The sequence below is a fragment of the Chaetodon trifascialis genome, chromosome 4 (genome assembly GCF_039877785.1).
Source record: "Chaetodon trifascialis isolate fChaTrf1 chromosome 4, fChaTrf1.hap1, whole genome shotgun sequence".
NCBI classification, from domain to species: Eukaryota; Metazoa; Chordata; class Actinopteri; order Chaetodontiformes; family Chaetodontidae; genus Chaetodon; species Chaetodon trifascialis.
Genome location: NC_092059.1, coordinates 19,661,357 through 19,686,292, shown reverse-complemented (window position 1 = coordinate 19,686,292; position 24,936 = coordinate 19,661,357). Strand labels below are relative to the sequence as shown.

The 24,936-nt window shown below is 42.5% G+C and overlaps 1 protein-coding gene across 1 annotated transcript in view; it reads left to right on the top strand.

The window, feature by feature from the left end:
- The window catches only part of raver2 (ribonucleoprotein, PTB-binding 2), a 78,669-nt gene extending 53,733 nt beyond the window's left edge, over positions 1-24,936 (top strand). Inside the window, exons 5-16 of the mRNA XM_070960852.1 lie at positions 3,626-3,817; positions 8,830-8,950; positions 13,081-13,163; positions 13,260-13,358; positions 14,122-14,233; positions 16,314-16,666; positions 18,177-18,285; positions 19,049-19,230; positions 19,984-20,091; positions 20,591-20,692; positions 22,151-22,369; positions 24,653-24,936. Of these exons, the coding sequence (XP_070816953.1) occupies positions 3,626-3,817; positions 8,830-8,950; positions 13,081-13,163; positions 13,260-13,358; positions 14,122-14,233; positions 16,314-16,666; positions 18,177-18,285; positions 19,049-19,230; positions 19,984-20,091; positions 20,591-20,692; positions 22,151-22,369; positions 24,653-24,793 (1,821 nt within the window). The 3' untranslated portion in view covers positions 24,794-24,936. The remainder of the gene's footprint in view (positions 1-3,625; positions 3,818-8,829; positions 8,951-13,080; positions 13,164-13,259; positions 13,359-14,121; positions 14,234-16,313; positions 16,667-18,176; positions 18,286-19,048; positions 19,231-19,983; positions 20,092-20,590; positions 20,693-22,150; positions 22,370-24,652) is intronic.

Sequence of the window (24,936 nt, the reverse complement as noted above, 5' to 3'; positions counted from 1 at the left end):
ACGTTGTGGGGTTGGCTGAAATAGGCTTGTTTCGGTTAATCAAGACCAATGGTGAATCTGTGTCCATCGGGAATTTGTGAGACTCTGTTATGCTTGTTTACTTCAGAGGCACCGACTGGTAGAGTGTGTGCAACATACACTTTCTGAGCTCTCTCCTATTAAGTCTCAAATTGCTGACTGCCACTGTAGTAAAGGAATAAGACAGTTTGGAGACCTTTGATGCTTCTATCTTCATCCTTTGTTTATCTTATTGTTATTGTCAAGTGGGGGTTTTTTCCATCTTATTTTTCATTTTTTCATCCATTCATTTTTTTTCATCCCTGTTTTTAATGTTCATTCTATGTCTTTTTTTATGTGAAGCACTTGGAGCCAAGTTCCCCATCAGGCTGTACTCTTAATGATCATTGTCTCCAGCAGAATGTACAGTCAGTCACTTCAATAGTAATTTACAAAAAAAAACATGGAAGTATGACATGAGGAGATTAAAATAGCTCGCAAACCCTTGATAGCCGGATCAGTCTCAGACTGTGGGCAAATCCTTTGAAAGGTAACATAAGTCAAGCACTCCACATGTCATTTTTAAGTATTGTAATTGGCTTCAGCCATGACCAACAATAGGTCAAGTGGTGTGTTTTAACCATAAACCATTAGCTTTTAGGCATTGTCATTATCCAATGTCATCCATTAGCTTTAAGCTATTAGCCTGCCTGCATTATTTAGCTGCTGCTCTCACACTGGAATTGACTGAACCCTCTTGATAGAAATGACCATCTTCTTCAGAAGTAATGTTCCTGGTCAGTAGTGCTGTCTGGCCAGGGCAAATCCGTTTATTGATCAGTAACCATAAAGAAAATGTGACATGTTGATGGAACATTGACCCATCAACTTTCCATGTCATTAAACTGGTAGCAAGAGATTATTGTTTGGTTTAGATCACTCCCCATTTTTGTTGCTTTCGCACAATGTATGTGTGCGTGCACGTGTGTTTGTGTTTGTGTGTGTGTGTACAGTCCCTCCCTCAAGCAGTGCAGGAAGAGGATGTTATCTCTTACATGATGTGTTATTTTTGAAATCCTTTTTGACAATAAGACCACAGCGCTATCTGTGAGTTACTGTATACAGTTACACAAATACACACACTTGAAAGTCAAAGTGTGTAGATTCTCACGCAAAGTTAGATTGTAATTTTGACCACTCTATAAGTTCTTGTTGGTGTGTTTGATGAATACATGCGCTTGCCTAAAGCCTGATGAGACAACATAACTGATTTAGCAGTGAGCTAGCATCTTTGGACTGGCTTTACAGTCTCACGCTGGTGACTTTTGATGGGAGTACATCACCATGGTAACTTTGCGACATAGACAGCCTCCCCTGGAGGAGATTGCATTTTGGCCATTGAATCCAAATATATTTTTTATAGCTTTCTGGATAAATGGTGTCACTGTTCCTTGATAGAGCCATGGACCTGATGCAGAAAAAGAAGAGGCTTTTTGCAGGGACCTCCTTTGCTTGCCCTGATGATTTATTAAAAGATAGAATAAAAGAAAGTAAGGTTTCCAGGGCTTTTTGCCTTCTGTGGTGAGGAAAAAAACACGGCTTCTATTAAACAACATACAGCTTATATTAGATGATTACAGTTTTCAGTGAGTACATTTCCTCTTGCATACTGAAGGAAAAAAAACTCTCTAAAACACATTGATTCTATTAAAAAAGCTGTTGGTGATAATGTCTCAGGTGTATGTGATTTTCATTCCTGCAGATAACTGGTGAAGTCTAGAAGGGGTGTTTTGCATGGAGCATCTGCTGGCAACAGATAGCACCATGGGCAATGCTATAAACATCCACAGTGATTGCAGGTTTCATTTTGCCTACTTACACTTGAACATGAACTCCTGAACATAACCTCCAGTGAGGCACTTCAAATAATCCATCCATTATCTGTTCCTTCTCATGGCGTGACGGCACACACAAGTTGTGGTTTGGTTCATTCCCTGGTTTAGAAGTCACTGTTTGGTCTGAGTTCAGTACAGCAGGGGGGAAAAAAAAACAAGCAGACAAAAGGAAACCATGAATCTTCCATACATAAACACACCGGCTGGTTGGTAGATTCAGACCCAGCACTTGTTTGCTGTTAAGAGATTGGTCAAAGGAGGGTAGCATCTTGGTATAACCGATGTAACTGATGCCTGGGAGTCTTTAGTAGTCTTGGATATTTCCTGTTGTCTGATTGGAGCGGGTTTAGTCATTAGCAGATATGAAGGATTGTTATTGATACCAATAACTGTATTCATGTCAATAAAATTATTAGTAAGTGATAATGGGGCTCCACCCTGAGATCAGGGGCCAATGACAGGTGGATACAGTCTCAAAAGGATAATGAGTGAAGGGTTGAATCCGAGCACTGACCCTCACATCCAGCTGTTACCACAACACATACATACAAATAATCACAGACAACTGCTCTTTAAAATGATCACACAACATAACAAAGCCCGACAGCGTGAGATGCACAATCAGTGTGATGTGCTGAGCACACGGAAACAAGCAGCAAATACAATGATTGAGGTATTTCGAATGGTAACACCAAGAGAATGTCACAATACAATAAAGGTTACACAACAGTTAAGCTTAAAGTCACACTATCATAAACCTGTCTCTGCCCAGGCTATGTTTCAGTCATCTATAGAGTCAACTTAATTGAAAGAGAGCGTGTGTAGAAGACAATGGTTATTCCATGTCTCTCCTGCAAGCAAATTGCCATTGCTGACTACACAAGCATGATCTTTGTTGAAGATCCGAACATGTTCACCGAACATAAATAGTCTCTTACTCATCCAGCGAGTTAAAGGACTGTTGCTGAGGTTACTTAAAGTACAAATGTTTGATTAGGAACGATACACTTTCTCTTGCAACTTGATATTGCAGTGAAAAGGTGAGGTGGAGCGGGAGGTGTGATTCATATGTCCTTGCTGACGTCATGGCTGTGGGTCTCGTCCAATGGGAAACCAGGATTTAGATTCAAACCGTATCTTAGTCTCGAGATGAGATGTGTTTGTTCACATAGTAAGGTCCTAACAGCAGTCAAATGAGAGGAAGCAAGCAACGTCATTCATTTTAATTAATTGAACAGGGGAGGGAGTAACAAAAGGCATCCGCTCGTGTACATAATCCTCATGATTGGAGCAAAGCTGCTGCAGAAGCATAACTAATCTTGTTGGTTAAATAAAATGGTCAATAAGTGAAGTTTTCCTTGCCCTGAGACACAAAAGGACCACAATGCATTATATGTATATTATGTGCAGATAATATAAGGGGTCGAGTCAGTGCCAGTTATTTCTCTGAGATTTCCGATCTTGAAACTTCGCTTCTCAGCCTTTACTGGCTCTTCATGCAAAAAGCAAATGACGAAACAGCATTAGTGTCAGTAAAACCTTAAAGTAGTAAAACTTTCAGTTTACTCATGAGTTGTCACAAGATTTTTACTTCCTTTACTTACTTTTTATTTTGAAAGTTTCAAATTTAAGTTCAAAATATGCACGTTTTAAATTCTTATCTACATACAACTGAAAAATATCTATGCTGAAGTAAACAGTTGTCATAATTCGATTCTGATTGTTTCTTCCAGCTTGCTCAGGATGAGGGCAGCCCTGTTCGAGGCTTCGGCGTGGTGGAGTATGAGAGCGCGGAGCAGGCAGAGGCTGTGCTGATAGAGATGGACCGAACACTGGTGGGGGGACAGGAGGTCCGTCTGTCACTCTGCACCCCCGGCACCTCAGGGAGAAGCACCCTGGCTGCACTCATCGCCGCCCAGGGTATGGTGAGTATGATGTACTCTGGAGCGGCACAGTGATATTAAAGGCACATATCTGCACAGACTGCATATACCCACGAATACAGACAATTAAACGTTACAGTCTATTCTTACATTCATGCAGAATTCCAGGTCATTGGTAACAAAACTGATGCTCCAATCTACAAAGAGTGATCTTAGAAGATATCAGGCTATTTAATTTCTCCCAATTTCATTTTCAGTGACTTTCAGTGTCTAATGTCCAAAAAATCCAACATAGTTAATCTAGTGTTGTAGTAGGTGCCAGAGCACATCCATCCATAGACTCAAAGCCATCACCAAGGTCAGGCAAATCACACTGAACAAATAGTACAAACTGCTAAAATAAGAAATCATTTATCCAACTTTTATAGTTCTTTTCTGAATAGGTTCTCCAAAGCACAATTATTTTACAGTTTTTACCTTTTTCATATCATACCCACACATGAAGTGAAAAATGTGAAGCTCCTCACACAATTGCAGATTTTGCTCAACACACTGAAGACATGCTTTTAATATAATGAAGGGGTATCTTCTTCTAAAGTTGACATATTCACACTTTCTGGTTACTTGCTAATAGTCCACACATTTCATGTATTTTAGTCGTCAGCCAAGGGGATGATAACTTCCCTCCAATAGGGTCTTGGTCATAGAGCCTATAGGCGGATGGTGCTGGTGCCTTGGAGGTGGGGCAAAGTGAAAATGCTGTATGAACAGAAGTAATTGCTGCAATTATAGCAACACTTTCTAGTGAGCAGTGTAGCATCCAACAAGCACAAGAGCAGAGCGACATTGACAATACTGTTATGTTGCTTTGAGTAGAGTATGTCCTGTGTGAACATGGCAGCTTGCAGACCTGAATAGCCTCTCATGAACCTGGTAGCTGTTACATGTAGACATGCACAGCAGGGTTAGCATGTTGTTAACAATTGAAAGCTGTAGCTGAGTTAAATAGATCCAGCAAGTAAAAACACATTTAAACAAAACAAGCATAAATTCCTTTGATGGGGTGATTTGGAAAACCAGTCCTTGTCCTTGGTAACATTACCTCAAATCTAGAGGTCTATACACTGTTCAATCAAAATATTCGACTTTGCAGGCTTATGTGCACACACAAACAGCCACTGTGCATCTAATGGTGAAGCCAGTGTCCACTGGTCATTGCACATCCAGCCTTCATGTATCTGACATGGTGCACATGCTTGAGCACTGGCTGAACTAGTGTTTGTAGCTGTGCCATCCCTCCTACACAGTACTGTGCTAACACAGAGGCACTGACATGATAATTATAGTTCTACAGACTGATTGGGCTCCTCCACTGTCTCCTACTGCCTGGAATAAACCAAACTCCCAGCTCGCGACACAGTATGACACTCATACATACACACACACAGACATTCAGATATACACCAGCAGTCTTAAAAGCACAAGAAGAGTTCCACTCAGTTGCGGAAAAGGAACAATACTTGTCTATCTTCCTGAGTACATGGATTTATAAATAATCATGTGCTCACAGGTACTAAATTTAGATACAAAAGTAAACATTTTAAGCTAAGTCACTATGCTTTTACAATCAAAATCTGAGCACGGACAGGTTTGTGTGTGTGTGTGTGTGGATGTGTGGATGTAAGAGAGCGAGAGAGAGACAGACAGTGTACAGAATAATTTTATAACACTGCTGTATTAACCCAAAATCTTAGATAATATTGGATAATATTATATATTAGATAATATGGTCTTACATTCAAGGACAGCGTGTAAAAGTCTTGACACACTTACACACTTCTGTCTGTCTCTGTCGACGAGTGTAGTGAGAGTTGAGAGGGAAGCTAGCAGTTAACTGAATGTGCATAGAGTCTGTTGAGTTCTGTACAATGCTTTATCCAAAAGCAGCCACTGAGCAAGCATGGTCTGTATTACTGTCTACTGTCTTACTCCAAAGGTAATGGTGCCACTCACAATTTCACAATGTCAGTAGTAATTTAAACTGCCCACAGACACAAAACACAACAATGCTCAAGTCTCATGGAAAACCTTAATTATGTTTTCACATGAATTGCAGGTTTATGGTTCATTATGAGTTACCCATAGGCCATGGGAAACCATCACAGCTGGCTGCTTTACTCTCATATGATGATGAATATTTTAGATTACACTAATTGAGTGTATTGAGGGCTACAATTAGAAGTCAGAGTTGGTAACTAAGATCTTAACTGCAACACTGTTGATCCAGTCTTCACAAAATTTTGTGTGTACTTTAGTCAACACTTACATTAGCCTAGTAAGCCTGCTATAATTTACTCAATTTACTTCACTCAATTTCAAACCGCTGCACTGCCACTTTAGATTATTTATGTGTGATGTTATGTTCAGCTGTTGCAGAGCAGAAATGATCAGGTGCAGATAAAGAGGTTGTAACCTTGAGATGGATGGTTTAAAAGTCACGTGTAGGAAAGCAGAGCAGTAACGGTCACAGTGACTGAATCGCAGCAAAGAAGATGAAAAGACACTGAGAGAAAATGTGTTTCTGAATAAATTAGCAGAGGAAGATGAGGCAGACATGAGGAGGAAGGAAGACCTAAACACAGAGAAAGAGACCAGGAAAAAGAAGGAAGAGGTAGAGATACAGGAAAGGTTTGAGCCTGTGAGGAGGCTGTGTTAGTGCCCCGAGGCTCCTTTAAGATTATTGCAGTGAATGTGAGCAGCTGGTAAAAGAAACATCAGACCTTCAGAAAGAGATCGAGACCTGCTCCTGGCTACAGTTCTCCTCTGAGGCGATTCGCTCATTTCTCCACTTAGTGAATGTGAGTGTGAACACTAAGGACCAGATGGCCTCCTCCTCCCTCCCCCCGCAACCCCCCGTTACTTCTCGCCTTCCCTTCTTCGCGGTTTCCTTACCTCCCTGGCGTGTGTGTGTGTGTGTGTTGGTGCGTGGGTGTATGGCTGGATTTTGTGCCAGTAGCCAAACAGACTGATGCATGATGACATTTTCTCCAGCAGAAAGAAAAGAAAAGAAAAAAAAAGAGCTCTCCCCCTCCTCCTGTCCTCCTCCCCTCTCTCTCTCTTCCCTTGAAAGACGCTGTCAGCTACGACTAGCCTTGTTCAACACTGAAACACACACACACACACACACACACACACACACACACACACACACACACACACACACACACACACACACACACACACACACCAGTTCTCCTTGCTGTACCACACAGATCCACATACTGTATATGTGTAGCAGACTCTCCTCTTCCTCTCTTGCTGTCAGGCTGGAGTCAGACCCACTCCATCCCCATCAGTAATGCTGTCTGTTCAGGATGTGACAGGGAGGAAACAAGGTTGACTTGAGCTGAAGTCATGCCGTAGCTAGGGGCAGACGAGGAGGAAATATCACTATCCTACTAATGTTGTTTTAAATAGCCGTGTCTTCGGGCCAGCCAGCGAGCACTGCCGGCACACTGTCAGCGCTGAGGAGGATCTACAAGGGCTGCTCCGTTCGATTTGACGCGGCCTAATTCAGCAGGATGTCATTTGAGTCTGCTGAATTAAATTTCGCAGCGTGATGGGTGACTGCATTCTTATTTGGGAACAAGCCCTACTGTATGTCTTTCGATTAAAAGCGAGTCAGCAGACATCTGTTTAGTTCCAGGAAATCCAGCTCATGTCAAATGAAATATAGGCTTTGCTATTAACAGGGGAAACACGCAGAGAGTGAAACTTGCCTCTCATGTGCGCTGAGAAGAGAATTGTATAGAACACGCAGCTACAACAACATTTTGGGACGCAGTAAACCTGGGCGCGAAACAAGCAGCACAATACATACTGTAGACTGACAGGTGGAGGTGGAGCTGCGGGTTGTGAACATTAGTCAGCTAAAGTGCTGCACCTTGAACACTGACATCAGTTTCAAATGGCATATTTGACTGCACTTCATTACGTTGGTTCGAGTGGAAACTGGTCCAATCATGAAATTAGAGTGCTGCGTGGAAGCTGGAACATTTCTGGGTCCATCTGTCTTATTAAATTTGGTCCTTTTGTTGTAGTTTCAGGTTTGTGGGACTGTGTTATAAAAAGGTGATGTTGTGTATTTCTCTACACCAATCAGGATTCAGCGATATTTCAATTTCAATTTGATAACAGTTGTTGGGGTGTTTGCTTACGTTGCCAGGCCGCTGTCAATCAAATCCCATCCACCCACACAGTCCTTTATGATGTACATTGGCTGAGTTTTACACAGCTGAGCATTACACTCCTAATACAATAGAATAATGTGTTTTTCCTCAGCGTTGATTGTTGAGAATTTGCTAACAGGTATTTAGTTTTATTAGAAACACAATTTGAAAGTGTTAAAAACGGCTTTAGAGTCTCACTCGCTTTTCTCTTTAAATTGGTTTGCACACTGTACAATACACTGTCACATGTAAGATTGTCGCAAGGTTGTTTTGTTTGTGCCTTTACTCACTGTGTGATTTCTTTTCTTCACACCTCCAGATTGCAGCAGATTGCAGCAACTTTTACGGAAAAATGTCTCACGTTTTTTTCTAAACATGTTGACGTGAAATTGGCAGAGAACTTTTAATGATTTCATGTCTGAGAAATGGCCTCTACTGTTTCTCAACTTTCTGCTGCCACTTTTTCCTCTGAACACTTCTTCTGTCTTGTTTTTAACTTTTTTTTTTTTTTAATCGTGTTTCTGTCTGTTTCTGAAGTCGCTCTGTCCCTCTTTCTTTCTTTATTTTCTTTTGTCTCCCAGATCGGCTCCCCTCTGCTGACATTGCAGACATATCCCAATGATGTAAACTAGTGTAATGATTACTGCAGCCATCAGGGACTCCTAATGACGAGATCAAAACACATACTGTACAACACACACACACACACACACACACACACACACACACACACACACACACACACACACACACACACACACACACACACACAGCCTAGCTTTTCTTCCTCTAACTTGCGTATGTATCTGCATTTTTGCTCTCCAGATTCTGAGTAATAGGAAAGGTCTGCTACCAGAACCCAACCTTGCCCAGCTGTTGACCAGTATGACCAACCCTGCTGCCCTGCAGATCCTCATGAGACCATACCACACTGGGAAAAGAGGAGGTATGGTTGTCAGTGACAGTCAGTGCAGTTAATGCATAAAAACAACTGGATGAGAGTACCCAAAATTAAAAGAATAACCTGAACTCTCACAAAAAAGCTTTCCCACTAGGCTGAGGTGGAAACGTTGATGCAAAATGCGACAAAGTGGAATGGAAACAGATTTGGTGAATAAATCATGACGTATGTGAAGCATGTGACTATGTGAGCCTCTTCTTCCACAATGGTTTAATGGCACCTGATTAGAGAATTACTGCCACCAACTGTTAATCTTGAGGCACTTCTAACGTTCGCATGGTGAGAGAGATGAATCACATTTTCTGTTACCCATTTTCTCTAAGTTTGGCTCTTACTTGCACTACATTTGGGTGGAAACCTGGCAACTGACAAGTGCTGCTGTATGGATCAGCTTTTCGTTTGGTTTAAGTCTTACAAATAAAACCCCCAGAGTAGTGATGTACACATGTTACTTTATGCACTCTGAATTTGCAGTATAGCCAGTACTGTGATAAATCACCTCTTTTACCCCTCTGAATTATACATGATGACTTACATCAGTATATACCATGTAGTGTGCAACACTGTGGGCTATTGGTGTAGATCAGTTGCAACGACCTCAAGCTGGCCCAGTGGTAATCTCATGCTCGCCCTGTGTGTAAGAGCTGAAATGGATGGGGGTGCACTGGAGAGGAGTGTTACTAGAGCTCAAGGGGAGATGTCACACATCCAGTTGAAGTTAAAGGTTTGTGAACCTTTTGTACTACACAAAGCATGATTCAGTTTTTAAATGTTTACAAGTCTGATCCATGATGCATTGTACTGTGTGTGAGGAGTGGGAGGAGCTGCTGGCTTTGTCTTCAAACAATATCTTTAATGTTCCTTCAGACAGACATGCCGGACTCTCCTGCATAATGTTACGATCCTATAGGTTTATGTTAGGACCACCTCTTCGGTGTTCTCTTCAGTTTATGACTTCAGTGTATTGTTCTATGAAATCATGTTCTAGCTGTCAGTTTGGCACGGTGGGCGAGTCTTGGTATTACAATACTCACAAGCCTTGGCTTCTGCTGCTGTGGAGGACGCACAGGGAAGAATCAGAGCTGCAGCAAATTTAAAACATTTGGTTGTTGAATTTGCAAAGGGAACATGGTGCCGTAATTGCTGAATTCAACCAAACTTGCCTCAGTAAGTAAATTGAAGCAGGAGATTGTGTTTTGTGTGCTGGCACCTCACCTTTTTCTTTTAAGCTCTGTGACTGGATGTTTTTGACCAAATTGCACCTTGAGAGTCATAGTTAACTGCTCCCTCAAAGGCTCATATCTTTTCGACTTTTTATCAAAGAGCCAGGTCTTTTCCAAAGCAGTTGTTAATCTTCTGTCCTGTTGTCTATGGTAAAGTGAGAACATGCAGAGCCACTCTCAAAATGCTTTTTGTATTTTGTTCATGAGTGTTTGCAGCTCCTGCAGTTCCCTTTTAGCAATATACAGCAAAAAACTTTCAACTTCAACTGCGCACTTTGAATCATCTTTGAGATTTGAAAGCAAATTAATGCCCTGAACTCGTTCTTTTGAGTGTTCTTTCTGATGCTGAGGGCCTGATGATAATCAGATATCCACTGTATGAGTCTGTCCCTCTGTTAAGCCCTCCTATATACTGTAATCACTTTGTCGACGGCTTCATTTGATGAATGGCTAATCACGTATTAAAATGAAATCGTGTGACATTAGCGGAACAAATGAGAACAGGAAGGAGAGAAGATGGGAGAGGTGGGGGAGCTCTCTTAAAGAAGAGCACGCACAATTAAAGTCTAAAATTAGGACCTTGATTAAATGTTAAACTTTCTCTACCTATTCTGGTGGAAGCTACCATTAGCATTGACGCTCACATTTATTATGAGGAGACCTTGTAATTCATAGACGTAACACACACATATGCACACAAAAGCCAGAGAAAGGGGGTGTGTACTTGTGTAGGGTGGCGATTGCCCAAAGGTGAGAAACGCCGTGCGACCAATTTGGCTGATATGAATCCCGAACAAGGAAAAGGTGTTAAACGTGTGAATGTGGGCAAACCCTACTAAATATAAAAAATGTGTACACGGATCCTCCATTAGAGAAAACACTGGAGCTCAGAAAGTCATACCATACTAGTCAGACTCAATGAACGTCAGTCACACCAAACTTACTTTTTCTTGTTGCCATGGTGATTCACTGAGCAAGAGGATTGATTATTCTGTATTCAAATCAAATTATTCAGCACCACAAAGAAAACCACACAGGGTGTTGAAATAGTGGTAACAAACCAGCATTTGGCCGTACTTCTTCCTCCAGGCTCAATCAGCGCGAACAGCAGAAGGAGACTGTTGTTTGTTCATTGCTTGATTCTTTTTTAGAAGAAAAGACGACAATTATTGGTGCACAGAACATGCACAGCTGTAACCACTGCTGTAAACTGGCTTCCAGTTAAAGTTGGAGAGAGACGTTAAGTGAAAATTGGACAATGAAGATACCTTTACCAAGAGGTAGAGCAAATGTACTGTAAGGATTTGTAAAAACAGGGCAAGAAAACTGGTTTCACAACAGTTCGGTGTCGTGCTGTAAAATTCAAGTCATTGTTTCCTGTCTGAAGACGCTCAGCATCATCGGTGAAGGAGCAACATTAAATCCCTGCAGGAAGTTAGTGGTGGAACACAACTACGTATATTTACTCAAAAACTACACTTAACGACAATTGTAAGGTACTTGTACTTTACTTGAATATTAACATTTTCTGTTGCTTGTACTCCATTACATTTCACAAATATTGCAGTATATTCATTTGTTAACTAACTAGTTACTTTGCAGATTCAGATGAATAAAATATAATCTGTTATAATAGTTTAATATAAGATAATAGAGGAAATTCACAAGCTTGCAGTGTGTTGGTATTTAAAATCAGCTTCAACACATCAATCATTCATCAATAATTGGAATCCAATAATATGATGTCCAGTATCCTGAAATGGGCCATTCTGCATAATGAGCACTTTTGGCCTTTTTTTAGTAGTAAAAATCCAAAGTATAGTAGCCTGTCTACACTGTGGTATTGTCACTATTACTTAAGTAAAAGATCTAGGAAGTACATAATTTAAGTAAACATACAAACAAACATACACAAGAGCTCACATTAGTACACAGTAGAAGTGAAAAAAGTAAAATAAATAGGTAGCCCTACAGTAATAAACTGTTTCATTTGAAACACGTTCACCTCTAGCAGCTCGTATAACAAACATGGGCAACACATCATTTTTACAGTTTAACAGAAGTATTTTATTAGCATCAGCAAACAAATAAAATGCTTAAATGAACATGAACAAGCCGCGGAGTGTGAGTTGTGTGTGAGTGAAGTGTGTGGAAGTTGTAGGGTGCATGAAGGAACATACGAGGAACCAAAGTAAGACTGCTGACTGTCTGCAGGAGAACACAAAAAACAGATAGTGCTCCAACAACAAAGGCAGTAAATAAAAGATGATATTTGCTTTTTGACGGTTCTGATCAAAGGTGGACATAATGATGTCAGTTAAAGTCGCTCATACTTGCTATGTGCACACAGCGCCCAGCTGAAACTGATGGTAGACCACAGAGAGATGAGCGTGATTCTCCACTGTGACCATCGTCTTTAGAAATGAAATAGTGAAATAGTTCAGCATGTTTCACAGCCACTATGTTCTTTACATTACAGCCTTCTCTGTTGACTGTCAGTACCTTTGACATATGATTAAAAACTGTTTCAAGAAGTCTGTATTTTGCATTTTTCTGCTTTTGTTTTCTCATCGATTTCTTATTTGTTGCTCCTTCTTTTCAACATTAAAATGGAATTTGAACTTGGAAAAGTTAAAGTTATGAGGGAGGCAATTTGCTTTGTGCTAACGTAATATCCCCAATATTGTGCTTGTTATGAAACAGAAGGCTGTGTGGTTGCTTGAAATGTACTGTAAATGACTGATGGATTGGTTGTCTGACTAATAATTCTGCCTGTGCACGCCTGTTGACAAGATGATTGATTCATGCATTAGTAGAAACAGAATTTATGAAAGAAAATCACAAAGAGAAGCTCAGATTGATGTTTTATTTGTTGTTTGTCTGTGTTTTTAGGGAAGTACGGGCGTCACACCAGCCTGCCGTTCCTCAGACCTCCTCTCACCACAGCTCTGCTCACACTGGGAAAAGCACACCAGGTCACAATAACACCAACATCTGTGTGGGATTGTTTTTTTACTTCCTGTGTGTGTCGATGTGTTTGTTACCATGTCTGTATTTCCTTTACCTTGCAGAGTGCGATGCTTGGTAATGGACTAGTCCTCCAGAACCTCTTGCACATGCAGCTCGCCCAGCAGCAGCTCCTGCACATCAAAGACAAACGCATCAGCAGCGTAAGACACCTGTTTGTGTGTGTGTGTTTGTGTTTGATCATTTGCATTAGTGGTGAGAGTAAAAGTAGTAGTTGTGGGTATGTGTGCCCTTACATTTTCACCTTCAGCATTTTATGCATAATAAAACCAAACAACCTCCGAATCAAGAAACCTCATAGCTTCTTAGAGGTTTGAAATTTCCCTCCACATGTTGATCTGCATATTTTAAAATGTCTCCGGTGTTATCTTTAATTGCTGGAGTGAAAGTCAAAAGTCACAGTGACTAATGTTCGGTGTGTTTGATGTTGTTTTACGAGCTGGATGATGACGGTTCAGAATCCAGAGGAGGAGAATACTGTGTGTCATTTTCTCCCTTTCACCCCTCCTCTTTGTAAACTCTGCGTTTGCTTCACTTTTTCATTTCTTTTCCTCATCTTTTCTTGTGACTTTCCAAATAATATACATTTCCAATTGCTTTACTGCAGAGGGGAATGTGAAATGAGAAAGAGGATACACTTATCATGTATATGTATGATACTTGAACAGCTGCTACAGGCGAGGCTGCTGGTTTCATAACTTGTATTCATAAAACTGTATGTGCACAGTATTATGTCTTTCTGTCCCTCCTAGATTCTTGTCCCTTTCTGTCCCTCATCTTCTCTCTGATCTCTGTTCTTTCTCCTTTTTCTTATTTTTTTTTCTTCCTTTGATAATGCTTTTTTCCCACTCTTCTTTCACTGTCTTTCTTTACATAATGGTTTTGCCTCTCCTCTCTCCTCCACAGGTCTCCAGTCTGCTCGGGGACCCGTCCAGACTGCTGATGCAGAAGGCTTTGTCTCTGCGGCCTCCAGGCCTTGTGCCTCTGGGGAAAGGCCTCCTGGGAGACTCCCCTACAGGTGAGCAGGGCCGACTATCAGTCTGCCCGTGTCAAATGATTGGCTGTAATTACTGCAAACTAATGAGACCGACAGTACTTCACTCAGCTGTCTTTTTGTTATTGCTATGTTTATCAAATTTGTTATTCTGTCATCTTCCGTTGTAAGAGCACCTGCAAACTTTGGATTACTTCTGTTTCTGTTACAATATGTGCCGTACATTCATCTCCCACACTGCTGTAAAAAAGCACGAATGGCTTCTTGTAAAGGGCCCAACTGGCACAGATCAAGGCTGGTAGTGGCTGTGTAGCTTGTCAATGAATGTGGTGCTTTATTGCTTAGAAAATTATTTAGGTTTAACCTGAACTTGATGAACTTTTTCAAGTATGATCTTTAAAAGCTCATAAAAACCACAACATTATTCTAAGCGCATTTTAAGGGATTCTTATGGTAGACTGCCCCTACACCGAGCAGAGCATTCACTGTTTTGACCAAACATGAGCATAGGACAGTAAACATAGGACATAGGACATAAACAAGGACTGAATTATACAGGGAAATAAAACTATTAAATAGTATTTTTAAGTCAAAGTAAAGTAGGTGGAATTAAAGCAGTTCACCCTCTCACCTCCATCGAAACTGGAGTTCTTAGATTTACCCTCAGCCCCCTTGTTGTGAATATGCCTCAGCTCGAAGCAAAGACTCTGTTCAGGCTGTTAGAGAAGCAAGCTGTACAGGTATGTAACACTAAGCAAAATTTTGCTTTGAATATTTGAGTATTTGTGCTTTTTCAGGTATTTCTCACTGCTGTGAAAGTGATTTTACTGAATGTGTGAATCTCTTGTTTGATGTGTATTGATATTTGTGAACAATGTCTGGTGCAGAGATGTAAACACAGAAGAAGAAGTAGTGATGTCCGGGTGATAGGATATGTAAGCAGCCCTGAATCAGTGTCAGGTGTGTGTGTTGGCCCTCTGCAGCCTCCTGAATGTGTCACAGTTGTATCATTGCTGTACATCCTCCAGGAAACTGCAGTGCATTTACAATTCAAATCCCCAGCTGAGAGGAGCTGTGATGTTTTAAATGGAAATGATATATCACAGACTGTGTGCGCAAACACAAGTAGTTGTGTCTGTGTGTCCTGATGTGTGTGTGCGTGTGCGTGTGTGTGTGTGTGTGTGTAATGTGAGGCGTTTATCAGTGCATGTGTCTGTTGGGATTGTTAGCTTAAGGCTTGTTAGAGCTGATTCTTTTATTGTGCTGTGGAGGCCATTTGTCAGAGCAATATTGGATTTATAATAAGTGTGATTTTGTGTATGTGCGTGTTTGTGTGTGTGTTCATTTTTAGTGTGTGTTCAAATTGAAGTGATGTGTGTGCATGTTTTTTTTGTGCGCGTGTATATGTATGTGTGTACATGTTTGTGTTTATTAAACCCTGGAGTGAGTGAAATATTGGGAGTGTGGAGCAAAGTGCTGGCCTGTAAATAAACATGATGATTTATGAGCCATTCTCAAATATTACAACTGGCTCTGCAGAGACAGTCGGGCTGAGCTCTCAGTTTCCAGCTGTCTGAGTGATTCGTCTCTGTCCAGAGGAGACACAGACACTGATGGGCATCAGTAAAAAGCATCTCATGTGTTTATCTGGCATCTCTCCTCCCCTTGCTTTCATTTCCCTTCAACTTCATTTCCTTTTCTTTACATTGCTGTGTTGTGTCTTTTGCACTTTTTGCTTTCATTGACTTTCCTTTGTGTGTCCTTGTTGCCTTTTTTTTCCCCTTTCTCTTCCCTCTTCTTTTTTCTTGTCTTTTCATTTACTTTCTTGTCATTTCATTGCCGTTGTTTTCTGTCCTTTCCTTTCCTCCTTCTTCCTCTCCTTACTTTCCCATCCTTTTCCTGTCCTTATTGTTTCCCTTCCTTTCTTTTCCCCTTTCTTTTCCTTCCTTTCCTTCTGTCCTTACCTTCTCCTTCCTATGTTGTCTGTCCTACATTTTTGTTTTTTTTTTCTTTTTTGCTTTCCTTTGCTTTCTTCTCCTGGCCCTTTCCATTTTGTTTTCCTTTCCTTCTCTTTCCTTCTCTGTCCTTTCCTCTCCTCTTACAGAGTTGGGCCAGGAGTCCGTGCCATCATCTACTCACAATGCCACAGTAGTGGTATCAGCAGCAGGAGTGATGCCATACCTCCAGGGTCGAGCTGGAGGGGGAGAACAAAACAGCACCCATTCTATCTCCACAACTGCCTCTGCTTCCTCCTCCTGTTCTTCTTCCTCCTCCACCTCCTGTGACAGGCAGCCAGCTCCTCCTGGGACCATGGTGAGCTCCCACTCGCAGGGACAGAGCTTCTCCTTGGGTATAAGTAACTCAGGCCTTGGCCCGCCTCCACCCAACCCTCCTGGAGGAGTTTATACTTCGACAGGACAGCACAACAGCTCAGATGGCTGCTCCCTGGCAAGCATGGTGAGCACAGTGAACACAAATCCACACGCACAGCACCGGGCCATATGACCCCACTGTTTCCCCTCCACTTCTGCATTTCACACTATTTGTATTCCCTTCTGAGTCTCTCCATGTGTTGTTATTTATTTATGCTACTCAGAAACATAGAAACAAAGAAACAGCATGATATTCCATCAGACAGCAGAGCAGACTTCAACCAGATATGTCGCTGTAACTGTGTTGGCTGCTCACCTTACATACTTATGTTTTCAAAGAGTTGAACTTTTAGTGTTACGGCAGAAAAGGCTCAGCGACGTGTTTGCCATCTCTGTTTAAATTTCCCCAAATTTAATAACGAGCAGGACATAGTTGCTTACATTATCCTGATAACGTGCAGGAGTGACTTCCACACCATGGGGAAATACTAGACGGTAAGCATGCAAGTTGTGAATGGGGCTTTTTTTAACCTGTAACCTCACACACTAATGTATTTACTTAATGAGGTGCTCTTTGGCCTTGTGAGCAACCGCTGTCGGTCGTTGGCAGTGAGCTCTCGTGTTAAAACAGACAAGCTGTGAAATCCATTTATTTTGTGTTTTTGGTTTTCGAAAGAAAAAATGCACCTCCTTCCAAACACTGTAGATGATGAGTGTCACTCTTTACTGCACCACTTCAACGGGTGGACAAATCTAAAGTTCAACAGACCCGTCTTGACTAAAAACAGTTGATACGCAACAGATGGATGGACACCACTCAGGAGAGGGGTGTGGCATTTTATTGACAGCACAACTTGACTTGCTTGTTGCTGTCTCACACTGCTCTCTCTCTACCTTGCTGTCTCTTTTGGATGGGTATTTATTCCTCATTTAACCTCATCAGGTCTCAACATGAACACAAGCATTAAGCGATTGTGTGTAAACAGTCTCAGTCTCTCAAGGGCTCCTCCTTTGGGAAATTCCCATAATGCACTTCAGTCTCAGCCTTATTTACTTATACAGGACACGGCCTTCTGTCTGCCTCCGTCTGCCAGCTTGCCTACCTGCCCCATGCTTTTACAGCCTGTTCACCTGTATGCCTTTCTGCACACTCTGAGTACTTGTCTGTGTTTTTGGCAGGGTCTGGTTTAAATAAAACACTGCTGTGCTAACATCATCATCCTCAATAACTCAGTGTGCAGAGATAATCATAGCGCTGAAGTTCTTAGGGGAACTGATTCCAGTCCCAGCCCTGTCTCCTCTAAAGCCTGTTTAATGGAGGGAAAGTGTAATTAACAGAGAGTACAATCCTCCCAGGTTTCCACAGCCCCTTCAGCACTTCAACACAATCTTTGCAGCATTAAAAACCTTATGTTGAGGTTTGTGTGTTGATGTTGTTCAGGTAAAATTTTGCAGTATCATTGCTGGCAGCACAGGTCACAGTACTGTTTGTGCATCCTTAGATGTGATCCAGATCCACGTTGTGAGTGAGGATAGAAATGATGCAAAGTGATGGATCAGAGAATAACACCATCTGAATCTGCTCCTGTCTTTAGGTAAGCAGTGGTCAGAGCTCTCTGTTGGGTGACCCTCCTAAAGAAGTCAGACTGCCCTCCAATCCTTATCTGAACCTGGCCAGCGTCATGCCAGGGGTGGTTCTGCAAGGTGAGCACAAAAACACTCAACAAATGAAGACATTATCTTATCAAACTGGATGTGCAATCAGCTCCATTAATGAAGCTCTTTCACTACTTTTGACCATTTGCTAAAAGCGTATCAGTTTCTCTGTGTTGAACCTTATGAAGTGCTCACTCCACTAGTACAGCGAGGCTCACTTAAAGTTAATTTACCAATGTTCATTTTTTTTCTTCATTTTTTGCACAGGAGGCAGGTGATGTTGGCTCATGTGCAAACTCTTTCACCTCAATTAATACAAACAGAACTATGTAACTCTTGTTAAAGAATATTCCTCCAAAACTGCCTGTAGTGATTTGATACTATTGGCATTGAAATTTTCCTTTAAAGCCCTCCTGGAGTATATCCATTCAACCAAAGTTGGTCTGTATTTTCAGTATATTAAAGACTTCACACAGCGGTGATAAATACAACGCTTCTCTTTCACATTATCACCTCTTCACAGCACTCAAGCTCTTCCACAGGCTGACTGAGGGTTGTTTGGTACATATGGAAGATACAGATCACCTTTGAGGAAGGGGATCATGCTCCATCAGTGGTGAACTGATGTTCATCTAAACAGATTACAGCTGTCATGAAGGAGCCAGCTACAAACTGTCCACAGCCAAGTTTTAAGAGCACAAGCAAATTTCTGTTGAAACATTCCTTTGTGATCTTTTAGTGCCTCTTAATGTTATCCCACAATGCTATCTAACATTATGCCTCCTTCATGGTTCCCTCCTGTGCTGCACAGGATCAGTGGGGAGTAAAGCCCAGGGGGGACAGGCTGGCTCTGCGGTGTACGGCACCTCGGTTGCTCCTGTCGTCTCCCAGGGCTCCGGCTCCTTCTCCCACAGCGGGACAGCTACAACCACAGCTCCATACAGCACAGATACCTCCACTGACTACAGCCAGTACAACCAGGCCTACACACAGGTACTGCAGCACAGACAGGCACACTGTACAGAGAGGATGGATGCATGGATGGGGGTCTGTCTGTTCACAGTTGTGATTTATAAGTGTTAGTCAGCCTAAAATATGAGAGAGAGGGATGGTGGCTGAACAGATGATCGGTGGATGGATACATAATGCGTGAATGGATGAGTGCAGCAGTGACAGAGTGAGCTGTATCTACAGGAGGCATGGAGCTGGGTGAGAATGAGGATGGGTTTGGATATTTGGACAGACAGAATGAGAGAGGATTTGGCAGAGAGTGCTGTGTCTATCCATCTGTCCCTACTCCCTTCCTCTCTCTACACACTCCACTCTGAACAAGTCATGAATCCTCCCCGCTGGCTGTTTGTCTGCATCTCTTCCTCCCTTTCTTTTCTTCCTCTGTCACTCTGTTCCTCTCTTCGCAGTTTTGCCTCCTCCAGCAGCAAGTGGCATATCTGATATTTGCAGCGCGATACAAACCCAATTTTAAATGTTAATTACAATCTAATCATCCAAACAAATGAATCATGATTAGATAACCAATAAAACGGTCGGTTTAATTTGTCTGGAAAGACCAGACAAAGGAGGGGAACAGGGGAGAGCCGTTGGCAGGAACAATAGTTGATGAATGACAAAGAAAGAAAGTTGGAGGCAAAAAATCAGCAAAGACAAGAAAATTACTGAGCAAACATTCATCCGTCTGCTCGAGCCGCTCTCCACCTGATGTTTACTGATGTGTGCGTGTGTGTGTAGGAGGCCATGCAGCAGTGGTACCAGCACTATCAAGCAGCACAAGCTCACACCTACAATACTGCTGCTCCACAGGACGGCACGGCTGCAGACTACAAGGAGCACACACAGGTAACGCACGCCCACATACACTCATTTGTGACTGTGCGGGATTCGATGTGTGCAGTTATGTGTTTGCGTGTGCAAAATTGTGACTCATCATTATTAGTGTGGGGGGGGGGGTTTCCACCAAAGAGTCACAGTGATTTCGCGCAATGATTTTTTTGTGTGTGTGTTTTATGTTTCCAAACATCATACTGAAAACAGGATCCTCTGGTGATGAGGGCAGTTCAGAATATGTTCTCACTGATGAAGAGTGAGCAGATAAATGGGAAGATAACACTAAAAATGATGCAGATGGACCAAAATTCATCCAGGTCTCTAAAATATTGCCAGTGAAACCTGCAGAGTTTGTGTTGAGGCCGGTGTTTTTAAAGTCGCGTTTTCACTGGCTTCTCCAAGCCTTACCTTTTTACAATTATTTATGGCAAATACAGATTGAATCCTGAATCTTTACCTGATCAATGAACCCTAACTGCAGCGTTTGTAAAATAACTGTCTTGTGTTCCAGGCTCCACCAGCGTCAACCTATGGGGATTACAGTTCCTACATGCAGGCGGTCACTCAGTACTACTCCCAGCCTGCAACAGCCAATCAGGCCTATGCCAGCAAGGTACACACACACACACGCACGCACGCACGCACGCACGCACGCACGCACGCACACACACACACACACACACACACACACACACACACACACACACACACACACTAAACCCCAACCGAAACATGATTCTAACCTTAACCCCCAGGATTGAGTCATAACCCTCAATCAGCTGTTCGAAGAGACAAAAACACAGAGGGCAAAATGTTGTCACTCTCAAAGTCTGCACTCAAATCACACACAAACACTCGCTCACACAGAGTACATACAGGCCTCAGGAAAGCTATAGAGCCCGGCATGGGCCAACCAAGAGGCTGGAGGATGGCCAGCAAAGAGCACAGGACAGCCCTTTTCAGACATGCAATATGTAACATTTATGGCTTTTTTTAGTTTGAGATGATGAATCAATAATTCAGTGACACAAGTTCTAACTTCCAGCATACCGTTTACTAATTATGTCGCACACATTATCAGAGGATTTGATCGATGATACCTGAGGGGCTCCATACAAAACAGGCTCTTTCAAACACAGCTAGAGTATGTGCGTCAAACAGCATGCTGTTTAAATGATCTGGAGCAGCAGCCCTCAGAGCAGCATGCTGGTATTTACATTCGGTTTGTCTGCGTGTTTATTTGGAGAGAGTGACCTCTCTATGAGACACTGATACCCCTTTTAGAGGGAACACATCACTCTGCGCCCAGCAGCTGAGACCAGACATCTCCACATGCCCTGAGCAGCCAGGTCTGGCTCATCTGGACGGGTGCGTGTGAAGTGTTTGCTTGAAGACGTAGCCATTGATCTCGCTCATGACACAGTTACATTTTGGTCTACTGAGCTCACTGGAGAATGTGATATCCTGGAGAAAATGATACGACGGAGTTCTGACATTGAGTTTCTTCCTGGCATTTAACTGTCCTATGAATATGCTGACACGGCTTTGTAGCATTTTGTTTTGGCTGATTGTCCTCAGGGAAAATACAGCAGCAGTTGAATGAGCAGTCCTGTTTCAGTGTGTCACCTGTCGACATTGGTCTATCTCATAATAGCCACTAGGGGGCAGAAGGGTTAACATGAATGAATTAATAGACAAGAGAAGGTTGAAAATCAGAGACGCTTTCAACAATAATATGCCTTCTTATAAAGAAATGGAAATGCAGTCTTAAGATCAGTCAACCACGTGTAGCTCAGTGTGTGTGTGTGTGTGTGTGTGTGTGTGTGTTTGTGCGGATGTGTAATACTCACATTGTGGATCGATCTGTCCACATGGTCACATTGCCTTTCAGGTAAGGATTGCCTTTCCTTATGAGGACAAAAACACAAGATTCCGTAGCTTAAATCATGAAATTTTAGGCTGAAGATGTTGGTTATGGTTTGGGTAAGTCTGCAGGAAATGAATGAAAGTGTATATAATGTTCCCTAAAGTGATGGAAACACGACTGTGTGTCTGTGTCTGTCTCTTCCAGGAGGTGGATGTGTGTAAGCCTCTTGGAGTCTCTCTGCACGCGGTCAGTAACGGCGCGGCGCCTCCACCAGCCGTCCTACCGGCTGCTGCCGTGCTCCCAGCCTACAGCACTCTGCCCTTAATGCCCGGTTTCCTCGGGGCGCCACACCCGGCAGCAGCCGCGCCAAGCCCTGTCACACACACACACACCGCTGCCACTGACTGGAACACCTACTACTATGTGAGTAGAGAAAACTCATGCTCTTACACAGGGTGTGACACTAAGTACATCTGTGAGTGAAGCTGGGGGAAATATCTTTTTCCATTTCTCCCATTTTTCTCAAGTGAGCACACTTGGGTGAAATCCAGACATTTCATATTGCAGCTAAAGACTTCAGTTTTTAGCTTCTGATATTAGCAGGCACAAGTAGTTGTTGACAATGAGGAGCTGAGGGAGAGGATCATTGTTGAATTTAGAGTAATAATTTGTAATAACCGTGATTGGATGGCTTTATTTGCCCTAACAATCCTACTGTAACAAGGCCAAAACATTAGAATAAATGTTAGTACAGACTATTATCTTACACATCTGTTACTCTGGAGTGTGTGAGTGGTGAGTTAAGCACTGTTGTTTGCATTAAAAATGAGCTACTGAGACTCGGCGAGGGTATCGGGATCACCCTTTGTTCTACTGTAGCTGCTTACAATAACAGAAGCACAGAAAGAGGTTTGTCAATGTGAAGCAGCAACAGGAAGCACTCACTGCGTCACTGGCTGCTCCTAATGCATTACTGCCTGAAATGGTATGAAATGGAGATCAGGGTTTGATTTGCCTCTGCTGCAGAGAGAAGCGGGCTCTCATTTAAAGAGGGAAATTATATTTTTCTTTATCGCTGTATTCAATCATATTTTAAGACTGCGTGTGTCGTATCACTGCATCAACAGTCTTACTGTACGTCATCCAGGTTGTGAGCGGATGAACAGGATCAGAAAGCAGCTTTTTTTCCGCCACGCGTAATTCTGTTCATGTGTTCAGACTTTCTGCTCTTGTATTATAGTGAATTGCCGGATAAATGTGACCTGTGCTCGGGTCTAAAAATGACTCTGCTTGAACTGCTCACGACACAGGCAGCTGCTAGCAAGGAAAGAAGTGCTTTGTTTTCAGGGGTCACAGGCCACAACGTTTCTTCTGAGACGTGGCAATAGAGCTGCATCATCCTCATGGTTTAAGGCTGTGAAATCAATGGAGAGAAGAGGAGGAAAGGACTCAGAGAGCTCGGTGACGATAGCAGACAGGATCCAGACGCCAGAGCTAAGCCTCATCTCAACAAAGATTTACATTTGTTTGTGCAGACAGCCTCTGTGGCCCAAGCTCACACTGTGAAACCTAAAGCACACACAAACACAGGATGTTTTTTTAGTTTATCTGCAGTTTTTCAGTTTAAGGTGTCGATGAATGTAGTGATGAAAACAGACTGTAGACGTTCAAATTCTTTAGTGTTTCCTGGATCATTTGGTGTTTACACTGAGCGTGCACTCATTTCAGTTACATGCTGCACACCAGAAAACAATGTTAGGTGACCAGTTTCTTTTTAGCTACTACATTTATTAACCATTATTTATTTACATAAGCAGAGGTGTTTACTATAGACGCTCATGTAGGCAATCCACACAAGAAAACCAAGTCAACAAAAGCAAAAGAACTTAAAGAAAGGGACAGAAATGAGCTCAATCCCAGAGAACTAATAACATATCTATATAATAAGAATGTTTTCATTTGTGTCCAATCACCTGAAAATATGAGTCATGTGTCGTTTCTTTAGAATGAGCTCTTTATATCTGCAGAGGGAGCGACCTCTCCCATCATGTTTCTACATGGCGTTACAGTCTGCAAGCTCACCACTAGACGTCACTAAATCCTGCACACTGGTCCTTTAATGGAATTAAATTAAAGAAGTGTGGAAGATGTATTATCAGTCTGAAACTGTTCTGTTACATGAAGTCAAACACGGTGGTAATGCTGTCGCCTCACAGCTAGAAGTCCCGGGTTCGATTCCCGCTGTGGCTCCTGGTGGCGTGTCCTCCACCATGTCTTCAGTGCCTGCTGCTCGAGGAAAAAGGGCCTTTCTGTGTGGAGTTTGCATGTTCTCCCCGTGCTCACCTGGGGTATCCTCCATAAAAATACCCCCACTAAAAACATGCAAGAAGATCACCACCTGACCAATTGTGACAAAAAGGAACTGGGTCCCCAGGTGCCGGTCAGCTGGCAGCCCATCGCTCCTGGTCTGCCACGGAGGAATTACTGACCAAGGATGGGTTAAAGGCGGAGAAAAAATTTCACATATGCATGGCATGTGCAGTTTCCCCCCCTAACTCTGCATGTTGTGTTCATTGTGACGAATAAAGGATGTCTTCTTCTTCTTCAAACGATCTGACGTCGCTGCAGCAGCTGATCTTGTTCCTTTAGCATGTGAGACATTTGTGGACATTGAAGCTCTAACTCCTCCCTCTCCTGCTTCCTCAGAACCAGACAAGGGGCCACAAGAGGGAGTACCCTCAGTTGGCAGTGCAGGAAGTGACATCATCAGATGGCGCCTACATCGGGCAGCACTCCCAAGGCCTGGGAGGGCAGTACGCCGACTACTTCAAAAGGAAGAGGCTCTAGTATGAACCAAACCACCTTAAAGCCTAAAGCTTATGGAGGGAGGCTCACGCAGCATCTGCTGGATGTCACAGCTCCCTCTAGTGGCCTTTCTGTGGCAGCCATTTTGCATCCCTACTGTAGGTATTGAGTTTGATAGAATTTGG